We start from the raw sequence: 13,695 nt of genomic DNA on the forward strand, positions 1-13,695 counted from the left end.
TGAACCTCATCAGATTTCTTTTGGCCCAATCCTCTAATTTGTCTAGGTCCCTCTGTATCCTATCCCTACCCTCCGGCGTATCTACCACTCCTCCCAGTTTAGTGTCATCTGCAAACATGCTGAGGGTGCAGTCCACACCATTCTCCAGATCATTAATGAAGATATTGAACAAAACCGGCCCCAGGACCGACCCCTGGGGCACTCTGCTTGATACCGGCTGCCAACTAGACATGGAGCCATTGATCACTACCCGTTGAGGCAGACGATCTAGCTAGCTTTCTATCCACCTTATAGTCCATTCATCCAGCCCATACTTCTTTAACTTGCTGGCAAGAATACTGTGGGAGACCATATCAAAAGGTTTGCTAAAGCCAAGGAATAACACGTCCACTGCTTTCCCCTCATCCACAGAGCCAGTTATCTCATCACAGAAGGCAATTAGGTTAGTCAGGCATAAACCATTGCAACACCAAATTTGTGACCTGAAGGAGCTTCTACTGAAGCTTTATGTTGCAATAACCCATTTAAAAGTGAGAGGCAGTGTTCTCCACCACATCAAACTGTCACACCCACCAAATTCAGAGCAATGTGGTGGAAGGACATATTATGTGGAAGAAGGACAAGGCCTCAGCTTTTTATCTGCCTGTTACATGTTTGAGAAAGGCCTGGCTGACTAGTTTCTTGTAAGGAAAGGAAATAAATAAGTGAACGTGAATTCTGTTATTATTTTGCAAAAGAAGCCATTTCTCTTACAGGTTTCAGAGTAACAGCCATGTTAGTCTGTATTCGCAAAAAGAAAAGGAGTACTTGTGGCACCTTAGAGACTAACCAATTTATTTGAGCATGAGCTTTCGTGAGCTACAGCTCACTTCGAAAGCTCATGCTCAAATAAATTGGTTAGTCTCTAAGGTGCCACAAGTACTCCATTTCTCTTACAAACCATCTACACTGACAGAACTGTAAGAGAACAGGCTTTATTTTTCTGCGCAGAGCAGGTAAGAAGGTAAGTAGAGTCCAGCTAAAAGGTTCTGGTTTGGCCCAAATCTACTTTCAGATACAGACAATCTTATTTGGTTGGTAGTAAAATGTGAATCAGTGAATATCATACCCTATTACCCGATTTGCTACAGAAAAGAAATCGCTTTGTATATTTTCAGGGTCAAGCAAGCTAAGACAACAGATGGCTGAAATTTTTATTGGATAAGAAGTAAAAAAAAAATTACAATCTTTAAAGTGTAGGTGGAGCATGCACACAGGGTTTTTCAGAGGGGTTTATTTTTTTCAGTCAGAGTCCCTCAAAGACTGAGTAGCTTCACCCAGCTGCTCAGAGAACAGCTGAACATGTCAGAAGATATGCCAGTTGTCCCATACCATCTACATGGGGTAATCTAGGATACTTCAATTTGTACTGCTGTACTCAGATGGGCTGTCTACCTCTACACCTTTAAATGCATGTGTACATGTCGCTGTTGACTCCTGTGGTACAATTGTTCTTTTAGTAGCAACTGTGATGTAGCTCAGGCAAACCTGAAAGTGTAAATATTAGAAACATCTTAACGATTTTAAAGTGTTTTTTCTTTCCTTGTGGCACCTTAGAGACTAACCAATTTATTTGAGCATAAGCTTTCATGAGCTACAGCTCACTTCATCAGATGCAGTATGTAGTTCACGAAAAGCTTATGCTCAAATAAATTGGTTAGTCTCTAAGGTGCCACAAGTCCTCCTGTTCTTTTTGCGAATACAGACTAACACGGCTGCTACTCTGAAACTTTTCTTTCCCTGTTAAAGGAAACAGCTATAGCTGAACAAGGTAGAGTCAACATATAACAGCTTAGCAGGTATCACAGGGCAGCAGTATAGATAGATAGATAGATAGATAGATAGATAGATAGATAGATAGATAGATAGATAGCAAAGCCATGTAACTCTCAGCTTGTGCTCCTAATTCAATGGAAAATGGGTATGTGACAATTTCAGGGCCTGATTTTTTTAAAAGTTGGGGGCACAACTGCATATGCAAAATGTTCGTGCACTGTCATGCCCAGTGTGTATACGCCTTTTTTGCAAGTAGGTGCATAGATCAGGTCATTGCCTGTGCAGAAGGCTAACTATGTTCCCTTGAACATTCAGTTACACGCTTTGATTGTGCAATTATGGTAATCACACATGAAAACTGGGAATGCAATTTTGAAAAAATGGACCTCAATCTCCACAGATACACTAAGTTCCCTTGGTTTTTCAGCATCTGTTCACCAGGTAATACATAGAGCAACACTGTTGTCATGGTATCCTTCCTTTTGATGCAAAGGTAGGAAAAATGGCTAAAGGAGGTAAATGGAGCAACATGAGATGGCTCAGAGTAAATGATTAGATGAATCGTCTGCATCCTTTATAGACTGACTTAATATTTAAGTCTCTGCCTTAGATCATTTAACCTTTGTATCATAAGTTTCATTTAGGGGATGGTTAATGTGAAGCTCCCATACCCAAGGCCCCATGAGTCTGTGAGACAAAACATAAAGTAAAATAAACTGTAGTGAACTTCACTGATAAATTCCTGCTATTACTGCTCATTTTTCATTAGGAAGGCCTCCGAGGCAATTCTTTGTTACAGGGATGGCTGTTTTCAACTGCTTATGTTAGGGCACTCAATTCACATTTAATAAAAATAATACTTAGTACTTATACGGGCTGTTGGAGTGCCCGAGTATTGATGGGATCACCCAAATGTGAACTGGGTAATCATGCATCCAAGCCTAAAGAAAGGCGAGCAGAGAAAGAGAGGGTCTCTCACTGAGAAGCTGAAACAAGGGAGCAGTTTTGAAGTGACTCCTGAAATGGATAGGGACTCAATGGAGCTATCTGGAGAAGGAGGTGACCTGGTGCATGAGGCGACCGGCAGCAGCATTCTGCACTTATTGAAGAAATGGGAGGTGAAGAGACTAAAGGGAAGAGAGTTGCAGCAAGAGAAGATGATAGTCTGGCTGAGAAGTTCTATAACCACATTGCTACAAATTATCTTCTATAAGTGTCAAAACCAAAGGAATATGTGTCTGTGCCTCAACCACTAACGGATGAAGCTCTGGAATTTTATAGCTTAAGGAATTTTAGCATGTGTTTGTAGGAACCTTAAATTGCTATATTCCACCCAAAGCAGTTATTATATTCCTCTTCACTTCCTGTCCTAAATAATTGGGCAGTTATATAGCTGCCACTTACTGTCACGGAGGTGGCTGTTTTTCAGTGGGGGGTGATGTGATTCCAGAGATGACGATATGTGTTTTATGGGAATATTTCCAATAGAATAACAGTATTTATTCAAGTAGCCTAAACAAAGCATTGTTTACTTGGCTGACTTCACTGCAACTTTCAACTGAAATTCTCAAGTCCTTAGGAGTCTGCTGAAAAAGTAAAAACCATCAGGCTTCCCTTCCCCTCTCACTGGTATTTTCCAACACTTGAAACCTTAACACTTGCTTATATTCTTACCTGATTGGTTAGGCTTTGGATCTTTTCACTGAATAATTGTGCAGCTAAAGCTGGCACTTGATATATTTCTTGAGTAGGTGGAGAAGAAACAGAAGAAGGAAGTGGCTTAATCCAACTGTCCATCCGTTCATACGTAGGTGACAACGTGGAAGACTTGGGAGCTGATGGAACCTGGTAGATATTTTGTTGACTGATGGGCAATTCCTGAGAATCAGGCTCAGAGGAGGGAGACAACGTTCCTTCCTGGGAACCAGCAAGGAGTTGGAGGCGATTAGCAGGAGCCAGACCTTGTCTTCCATGGAGGGAACATTTCCACCATCCTTCACTCTCTAAAACATTCTGCTCAAGAACCGTTAGGATGTCTCCTTTGCGGAAGGCTAACTCATCTGAACACTCAGCCTTGTTGTCATATAATGCTTTTGCCAAGGTACTCTAGAGAGGAAAAACAAATAAAAAAGAACACATGCAGTAATATTTGCACTGCTTGTATTATTCAGAAGTGTTATATGGAGCTACCAGATTAACATTTCTCAGCACCTAAATTCATGCAAATTCAAAACTGCTAATATTTATTCCTAGGATCAGTTCTCAAGGCATTGGTTTTACGAAGTTAAACCTTTTGAACATATGCCTGCCATGTTTTAGTGTGTTACAGAAATAAATAATGCTATAATCATACATTGCATTTCTCTAGCACCTTCCATCGGAGGATCTCAATGAAAACATGAATTACATTAGCCTGATGAACACCCCTGGAAAGTAGGAAAGTATCATTAGCTGAGTTTTCTGGATAAGGGTACTAAGGCAGAAAGCTACTCAGGTCACGCAGATAGACTGTGACCGATTCAAGAATAGAACCCACATCTCCTAACTTCTGTCTAATCAATCTATCTATTTACAACTCTATCACACCTGGTATCTGAGTGCCTTGCAGCTCCAAGTGTTAACCACACATCCATCCTCCCTCTCTTTTCACATAAAACACAGTGCTGGAGGTGTTATTATTCATTTCCTTTCTTAGAGCCAGATATAAATGAACCACCTGGTAGTCACTACCCTGAGGATTTCAAGAAAATAACCGCTGGTGCTAGCAATGATAGATATGGTAGCTGCTGCGGTTTTTACTGCTTTATCTTCTAACCAAGCCATTCTAGATGACAAAGTACAGTAAATACACCAGTGGCCAGCCTACACTAGCATTTCCACCAGTGTTAGTACTGGGAGAACAGCACCCAGTGCCAGCACGGGGATGGGGAGGGGGAGGGCGGTGTCAGAGAGAGATTTCCCTAAATATTCAGAGTAGGCAAGACCCCTGCTGTGAACATGAGATTAAGGACATTTCAAATCAATGAGCATAATAAGAGATCTGAGAATAGTGATGCTGCTAGTTACTTTATTGTGGAAGATAGTCTCCATAAGATACTTATATGGCTCCCATTATGATAGCATCCAAGCATCTTCTCATGTATTTATTCTCGCTGCACTTCCATTAGTTAGGAAGTGCTATTAGCCGCATTTTACAGGTGGGAACTGAGGCACACTACACATTTGTGACAGAGCAAGGACTTGAACCCACGTCTGCCAAGTCCCATACAAGCATACTAACCAGTAAACTATGCTTCCACTCTGTTCAATTATTTATTGTGATCATATGTATGTGGCTAAACATGTTTTGTTCTTAGAACTCAGGTTTTTAGTAAGCAATATCATTAAAATAGCCAAAAGTATAGCAAACGTGGCCTTCATCACTGGAAGAAAAGGAGTACTTGTGGCACCTTAGAGACTAACCAATTTATTTGAGCATGAGCTTTCGTGAGCTACAGCTCACTTCATCGGTCCGATGAAGTGAGCTGTAGCTCACGAAAGCTCTTGCTCAAATAAATTGGTTAGTCTCTAAGGTGCCACAAGTACTCCTTTTCTTTTTGCAAATACAGACTAACACGGCTGCTTCATCACTGGAGGCATTTTTGTACAATTTACTACTGCTGATAAAAGAATAAAAAGAAGTATCCACATACTATTTCACATACGTGGCTTTATTTTCAGCTTCAAAATAAGATCAGCCACTCTCCCCATGGAATGTGGATTAGGAAAAACAGTTTCTTATCCAGAAGTGCGAGTAATGTCCAAAGAGATAGCGTCTGCATTGGAAATATAATGCCTGATATTTTTATCCAGTGCATTTGCCATAAAGCAACAGCTGGTTTGAAGTATCAGGAGAAGAAAATCAATTTGTCAGCTCAGCTGATGAAAGCAGCCTGTTGTTGGTAATATAAATTTCTTCATAGGGATGGCTGGGAACAATGGCCCTTTTATGATACATGGGTTGATCCACACATACTGCACTAGCAGCTGTCAGAGATGGACAGCAACAGTCCCACTTACCTTATGTCATAGTTTGATTAAAATGTTCTTGTTGCCTTGTACGTGTCAGTCCCAAATTCTACTTTGACAATACCAAATGCTTGGGACCACCTGTGTTTAAGTGAGACATTCTGTAATCTCAACATACAGTATAACCCAGAGAGGGACAGGGCATTTCACATTGTCACAATTGTGAATAAAGGCCAGATTTTCCTAGTATCGTTAGCAGTAATATTACAATAGCAGTGAGCGACTCCAGCCAATACTGGGGTCCCACTGTGCTATGCACTGTATAAACACACAGTAACAGACAGTCCCTGCCCCTAAGAGTTTGTGAACTACATAGAAAGGATGGGCAAAGGGAATATTTATATCATCATTTTGCAAATGGGGGGCAACTGAGGCATAGAGCAATTAAATGACTTGTCTAAGGTCTCACAGGACACCTGTGGCATAACCACAAGACCATCCTTCCTAGTTGCGCCAATGTAAACGAGAGGTGATATCCATGGTATGACTTGAAAAGACATTTGGCTATCAACCTATCTGTAGCTAATTATTTGTTGAGAAAACGCTATCGTAAGAATTTTTATGCCTGAGTCTGCAATTGCAGTGCACATATCAGATTTCAGAAGGGTTGAACCGACTTACAACAGCTTTAAGCTTAGCCCATGTACTTTACTTGGAATCTCTACAATTAAGGACCATAAGTTATGGCCCATGTTATATGAATGTATGACATAATAGTCACATCATCAGTGCTTCAGTGACACCCAAAAGTGATTTCAGCAGGCATTTCTGGGGGAAATTTGCCAAGTACTCTCTAATCTCCTTGCATAGGGATAGATGGGTCTCCTTCTACTGTGAATGTATGGAGCAAGACAATCCCACTATCAGAGATGACACTAAAGAATCCTTAATCCCCATCCCTTTATTTTTGTATCTTAAATTTCATTCTACAGTGTTAGAGAAAAGTTGTTAAAAAGTGTTAGAGAAAAGTTTTATTAGACCTGTACCAATAAATGTTTCATCTGGTGAATCATCATCAAGATCCAATAATAACCAAGGGGGAACACAAAATTAGTTGGAGACTTAGCGAAAATGAGGCCTCATGTTTTTAAGTATAGGAGTCAGTTTGTCTCTTGATACACAGATATTGGCATTGTTAATAAAAACTGTAAACATGGCCCAGAGTGTTTTATAACTTGTAAGCAAACATTCATATATATGATTGCTTATGTTCTGTGGCTAAATTATATGGGTTTACATTTTCAAAAGTGGCCTCTATATTAGACACTTGTGCTGATGTCAAAGGATCACACATGCTCAGCACCTTTGAAAATCAGGCCCTAGCCATGTAAAATTGGGCACTCCAATTAGACACCGAAAATTAGAAGGTACTTTTGAAAATCTGACTCATGAAATAGCAAATCTGTTGTTCTCATGGATCATGGATCATCTTGCATTCCATTTGAGAGCTCCATTCTTAATAGATGAGCTCAATAGGTGAATGCAAGAGAAATGCCAGAAATTTCTGGAACAGCTTCCTTAAGCAAGATGTAATAATTAAATTGAACTAGTGAATGATTCAAGGAATTGGACCACACTGGGTCCGATTAAGTGACCGATTTTAAACAATGGTTTTTAAAAGCATAATTAGATTTGAGAAGGCAGTCAGTTTGGAACAAATAAAAACAAAGATGCCTTTACATTGCGTATATTGACATGTGGACTTTGGTCCCAAGGGAAGTAAAGTCATTGTGTCACAAATACCTTAGAGAGATTTACAGAAGGGCAAAGAGTAATTTTATGGCCATTAATACAACTATGCAACCTATAGTGATACAGTACAAGTTAAAGCTCGTGCTTCAGGGAGTATGGTCAGCACCACGGGGGTCAGGAGCCAATTCCTTTACATCCCCATATTCTGCATTGCACAAATCAGGAGATATTATAGGATTTCTTCCTGTGTCCTCTGGAGCATAGGTACGGGCCACTGCTGGAAGTCTGATTCCAGATTAGAGAGACCAGTAATCTGATTGGTATAATAAATCTTATGTTTGTAGGTGTTATTGTCTGCTCATCCGCTGGATGATATGATGTATGACATTTGTCATTGTATGTTCAAAAGGCCTGGAAACTGCCTGAGTATATTAGTGAGGATTTTAGACCTATTTGCCTTCCCACTCATATTTGAAGAGATTTTAGCAGCATGCAGAAACACTTATGAAACCTTATAAATGTGCTACAATGTTATTACCCAAATTCTAACTGTTTGTTCCTTTACTGTTGTTATTTTAATCTCCTGGCACCAATTCCTGCCATAAATTGTAAAGCATTTTGCATCTAGATCTTGTTGTGAAAACCCAACTTCCTCCCTTGAAAGGTTTCAGATTTCTGTGTATTTTCTGTGTTCAGAGTAATGAAGGATCAAGGGAAAACCACAACAGCGTATTGTTATGCCAACATCAGCAACACAAAGCCAGTGAGGTAGGTTGTTCTGCAATTAACCCCTGAGCTCCAAAAAATAAAGAAAAAAGAACATTTTTGCAGGGCATAAAAACGGTAAATTGTATAGCTTTGCCTTCATTCCATGCCTTGTGTTCTCCTTTGCCTATCTATTAATAAGTATAGTAAGTACCATTTTTTCCCTCGCATTTCCTTTCTGACTATGGTGGTTAATCATCATGACTCTTACAACTTTGACAGCTAGGGAGTGAGCAAGAGAGCATAATACTTTAGGTAGTACCTTTCATCTAAGGAACCTATACAGCTTTTAGCAGATATATTATCATTACATATCATTTGTATCACAGTAATACTTTAGAGCAGGGGTGGGCAAACTACGGCCCCCAGGCCGAGTCTGGCCCCTCAGGGCTTTGGATTTGGCCTGTGGGTTTGCCCCCGATGGTGTCGCAGGCCCGCGCCACTCTCAGAAGGGGCTAGCACCATGTCCCTGGGACCCTGGGGGTGGGCAGAGGGCTCCGTGCTTTGCCCTTGCCTCCAGGCACCGCCCCCCACAGCTCCCATTGGCCGGGAATGGGGAACCGTGGCCAATGGGAGCTTTGGGGGAGGTACCTGGAGGCGTGGCAAGGGCAGCACGCGGAGCCCTGTGCCCCCCCTCCCCCAGGGGCTGCGCAGGGACAAGGATCCGGCTGCTTCCCGGAGTGGCACGGCATGGGGCTAGGGCAGGCATGCAGGGAGCCTGCCCTGGCCCTGGTGCACACCGTTGCCACCCCAGAGCCGCTTTAGGTAAGTGGCGTCGGGCCAGAGCCCTAACCCTTCCTGCACCCTGCCCCGCAGCTCCCCGCCCTAAGCCCCCTGCCTGCACCTTGCACCCCTCCTGCACCCCAACTTCCTGCCCTGAGCCCCCTGCTTCACCCTGCACCCCTGTGCACCCCAACCCCCTGCCCTGAGCCCCCTGCTGCACCCCACACCTCTCGTGCACCCCAACTCCCTGCCCTGAGCCCCTTGTCCCACTCTGCACTCCCGTGCACCCTAAGCCCCTGCCCTGAGCCCCCTGTCGCATCCTGCACCCCTCCTGCACCCCTGCCCTGAGCCCCCTCTTGCACTCCGCACTCCTCCTGCACCTCAACCCCCTTCCCTGAGGCCCCTCATATACCCCGCATGCCTCCTCTGCCCCAATCCCTTGCCCTGAGCCCATTCCTGTACACCTCACCCACTCCCACACCTCGCACACCCTCCCGCACCCCAACTCCCTGCCCAGGCCCTGCATACAATTTCCCCACCCAGCTGTGGCCCTCGGCCCAAAAAGTTTGCCCACCCCTGCTTTAGAGCCCCAGTCTTGGGCCAGCACCCAAATGGGTGATGCACAGACACTTTGAAAATCATTTGTAAGTAAATGTAGTAGTGGTGAAACATGCTAGTTTGGCAGACTAAAGCCCCCTGTAATACCCCTGTGAGGAAGGTATTATTATACTAGTTTTATAAGTGACTAAACTGAGGTACAGTGAAATTAAGAGAGTCACTGACAGAACCTGGCATAACACGAGGAGCCCCCTGGCCTTTGCTCTGCCATTCACCAACACTCTCACAGCATAGACTCGTGCACTCAGATCCTCCATTCTGTGATTTACATTTACTCTGAGAAGTATAGTGAATTACTAAGCAGCCATTGCTTGCTCTAGTTGTTCCGAGATGCTTTACAGTAAGACACTGACTCTTAAAAGAGCTCAGCCTGGTACCTGATTTTGTGCCCACAGTAACTCTGTGCATAATTTTGTGGCTGCAAATAACTGCAGACCTATTTTATGAGATTTAAACGTTTGACTACCTGATCTGCCAGTATCGTCAGGCTGCAAGTGTGTTATCAACTGTATCTGCAGTTATTTGCCCCAAGATTATTTGTGGGTGCAGAATTGGGGGCACCAAACTTGAGCTCATTTTTCAAAACCAGGCCCCAAATATTCTTTCACACTTGCCTGGGACATGTGTAAAGACTCACTATCAAAGGCCCTTTCTGTTATTTGAGCAGAAATGCTCTCTGAAGATTGTGTGTGTGTTCATTAGCCAATCATTCCCACGATCACTGAGACCTCTGTGGGCTGCTGGGATAAGAGATAGTTCTGCTCTGAGGCCAATGGGAATTGCATTTTTTGTTTGTTTCCAGAGAACCGGAAACTGGCTGTCTAACACCATCAGCCACACAATGCTGACTAGGACAGCTGTATGCAGCTCTTGGGTAGTTTTACATGATCTCTATACTTCTCTTTAATGTGCACTTGAAATACTCAATGCACTATAAACACTAAAGCAGCAGAGATGAGATCAAAGTATGTTTGTCTGTGTTGTTTGTTGCTTCTTTAAAGGTCCCATCTTCCCTAAAAAAGCAGTATAGCAAGGACACTAACATTTTCCCCATAAACCCCACTGCTACCATAAAAAGATAAAGGAACATGATATATTAGAAACCAAGTCTCTAAGGTGCCACAAGTACTCCTTTTCTTTTTGCGAATACAGACTAACACGGCTGTTACTCTGAAACCTATCAACAGATGATGAGTTAATCATTCCCACCGCAAGGTAAATTTCAGATAGCCAATCAAAGAATTTAGGCCTAGAAAGTGACCATCATCCCCAAGCACCCCATGAGAATTTATTCTCCTCTGAATATGTATGCATAACCCCTATTTATAACCATGTGAGTTAATTACATAGTTTGAGAGGAGGAAAGTCACATTAAAGGCTGATAACAGAGATGGTTTAGCTGTCTAAAAGCAGCAGTTTTAGCTCCCTGGAACACAAGTTAGAATCGTTGTTCAGTCAACACAACCCTTCACTCTTCTGAAAAGGTAAATTAAATTCTTCCTTATCACATAATGCACCTGATCAGACAAAATCTGAAAAGGTGAGGTTTTGCACAGATATAGGTCCCATGATCTGCCTGGCTGCTAACCTCCACCCCCCAACCTGAAATGATTAATGGACATGCAGTACAGAATTTGGGAAGCACATTGGGAACCTTAAGGATGAAAGCTGCTATGTAATTGTATGTTTATTAATGAAAAATAGTTGGAAATAACGTGGTTAGAAGTCCACAAAGCTGACAATGCAATTATTTAACCTTAAGTAGCTGTAGCTACATATACAAAAACATAGCATATATTTAGAAATAAAGAAAAAATGTTATTTTACAGCATGATATAGAGTTAATATTTCCAAGAAATAAACGACACAACTATGTTACAGAAAATAAAATCTAGTAGACATATAAGCAAATGTCACTAGCAAAATATTGCACGTTACAGTAGTCAGCATGGTGGCTTTCCAATCAGAGAAGGCTGTCGAAATGTTGGCATTTCACTTATGGACACCTGCAACTTGTATTTGAAAATCCTTATTAATTATTAATTTTATTATTATTTAATACAATCCAAAAGCATGCTAGGCATTTGACAGAATCTTAATTTCTAAAGAAAATAATTCCAAAGATTTTTTCCTTCTATTGTCTTTAGTTTGCTTTTTTTTTTTTTTTTTAATAGCTATTTCAAAAGTCTGAACACAGTTTTTTAGTCATGGGAATTTTGTCTGCAGATTGAGATTTACATTCTTAAAAGATGTTGTAGCCACATTTTGAGAGTCTTTTAAAACCTTTAAAGTACTCTTTAGTGCAGGATAATATGACTTTAAATATTTGAGCAGAAGAAGAAGATACAGTTAAAAGCTGTGGATAGTTTGCAAAACAATTATGTTGATGTATCAGTAACACCTCTTGGCATGTTTACTGAACTGTTTCCAGTTAATCTATTCACCTCAGAAAAGAGCTGAACAAATAAACAATTCCACATGCCTTTTAAAATGTGGAATGAGGTTCCCAGATGAGTCCTTTTTAAATAGTCTAAATTAAGCCAATTTAATGTGACAAATTAAATTAACTGTAGACTGCCAACAGTTAAAATATACTAACACATGCAGAAGAAAAATAGAAAATCCTCAGATTCTCTGAAGTTTCCCTAAATATATGTGCCTTAATTCTGACTATGCCTGACCATATGTGTTTGCTCTTGGTATAGATGATATGTAACATTTTTGGTGGAGCACAGGTGATCTGAGATGCTTTCATTTAATCCGTGGATCTGTTTGTGGTTAATGTAACTAGAAAATAACAAAAATGTAGCAAGCATTAACTATTTGGTTTGATTTGACCCTTGTTCCATACACAGAAGTCCCATGTTTTTGCGTACGGAAATTTTTCAGGATTTGATATAAATAAGTGTTTGAGAGCTAGGAACGGAGAGGAACACTTTATCTATTTTATTCTCTATGCAAAGGGTTATCTAACTGTTAGAGGACCACTTAGGGATCTAATTAACTGTTCATTTCCTGTTTTTTAGTGGTTTGAGTGTTATTGAACTCGAGGTTCTGGAAGGCCATGAGATACCACAAGGCAACCATAGCTCTGCATTAATTAAGGGTTTTTTTGGTTAGCGAATCTAAGCATCAGGTTTAAAATTCCAAGAACTACAAATTTCAAATCCAGAAGGATCAGCTCAGCTCTTGGAAGGATGAAGATCTTTCCAAACTGGAAAAATTGGCTTCCATTCTATGGGCGATACCTTTTGGAGGAGACTTTACACATGGAGTCCTGTTTCCTCAGTACTGTATTACAGGGAGTTGGTAGCGGCTCTATAGTTAAGGTAGTTTCCTACTATAAATCTATTTTTCAACCCTCCTCAAATCCCGTCCCCTCCCCGACAAAACTGGTCAATTCCTGACTCCACTGAAGTCAATTGCAAAACTCCCATTGACTTCAATAGGGCCAGATTTCAACGTATTTTCCTAAAATTTCACATGCCACAACTCCTGCCAGAATTTTTCCAGGAAGTTGGGAATCAAAAATAATAAATGAGTTTTAAAAATACAATATTTTTTAAGAAATTCCCTGCACTTAATTTTTTGAAAACATTCATTTTTTTTCATTTTAAAATGTATTTAATTCATTTATGTATGTTTTGACTCATTCTATCTCCAAATGGTCTTGGTCTAAAGACTCCAGATGTGTTGGCTTGCTGGCCATACTGAGGTTAGCGGCCTGTTAATAGGTTTAGGTACATTTAGTAGGGAAATTACCAAGTTTAGCTATCAAGGCATATTGAGAGCTTTAGGTGGGTTGTATGTACCCATCACTAAAGTAGGCAACAAAGAAGATTGACTAGAGCAGGGGTTCTCAACGTTTTTCTGTCTGAGCTTCCCCCACATGCTATAAAAACTCCATGGCTCGCCTGTGCCACAACTGTTTTTCACCGTATAAAAGCCAGGTCCAGTGTCAGGGGGTAGCAAACAGGGCAATTGCCAGGGGCCCTGTGCCATAGATAGCCCTGC

General features: G+C 41.3%; 1 protein-coding gene across 2 annotated transcripts in view; it reads right to left on the reverse strand.

Moving 5' to 3' along the window:
- Positions 1-13,695, reverse strand: part of CASS4 (Cas scaffold protein family member 4) — a 35,322-nt gene that overhangs the window by 12,165 nt on the left and 9,462 nt on the right. For both annotated transcript variants that reach the window (XM_073309302.2, XM_073309303.2), the window contains exon 2: positions 3,490-3,921. In XM_073309302.2, coding sequence (XP_073165403.1) covers positions 3,490-3,921 — 432 coding nt within the window. The remainder of the gene's footprint in view (positions 1-3,489; positions 3,922-13,695) is intronic.

The sequence above is a fragment of the Lepidochelys kempii genome, chromosome 13, assembly GCF_965140285.1.
Source record: "Lepidochelys kempii isolate rLepKem1 chromosome 13, rLepKem1.hap1, whole genome shotgun sequence".
In the NCBI taxonomy this organism is placed as follows: Eukaryota; Metazoa; Chordata; order Testudines; family Cheloniidae; genus Lepidochelys; species Lepidochelys kempii.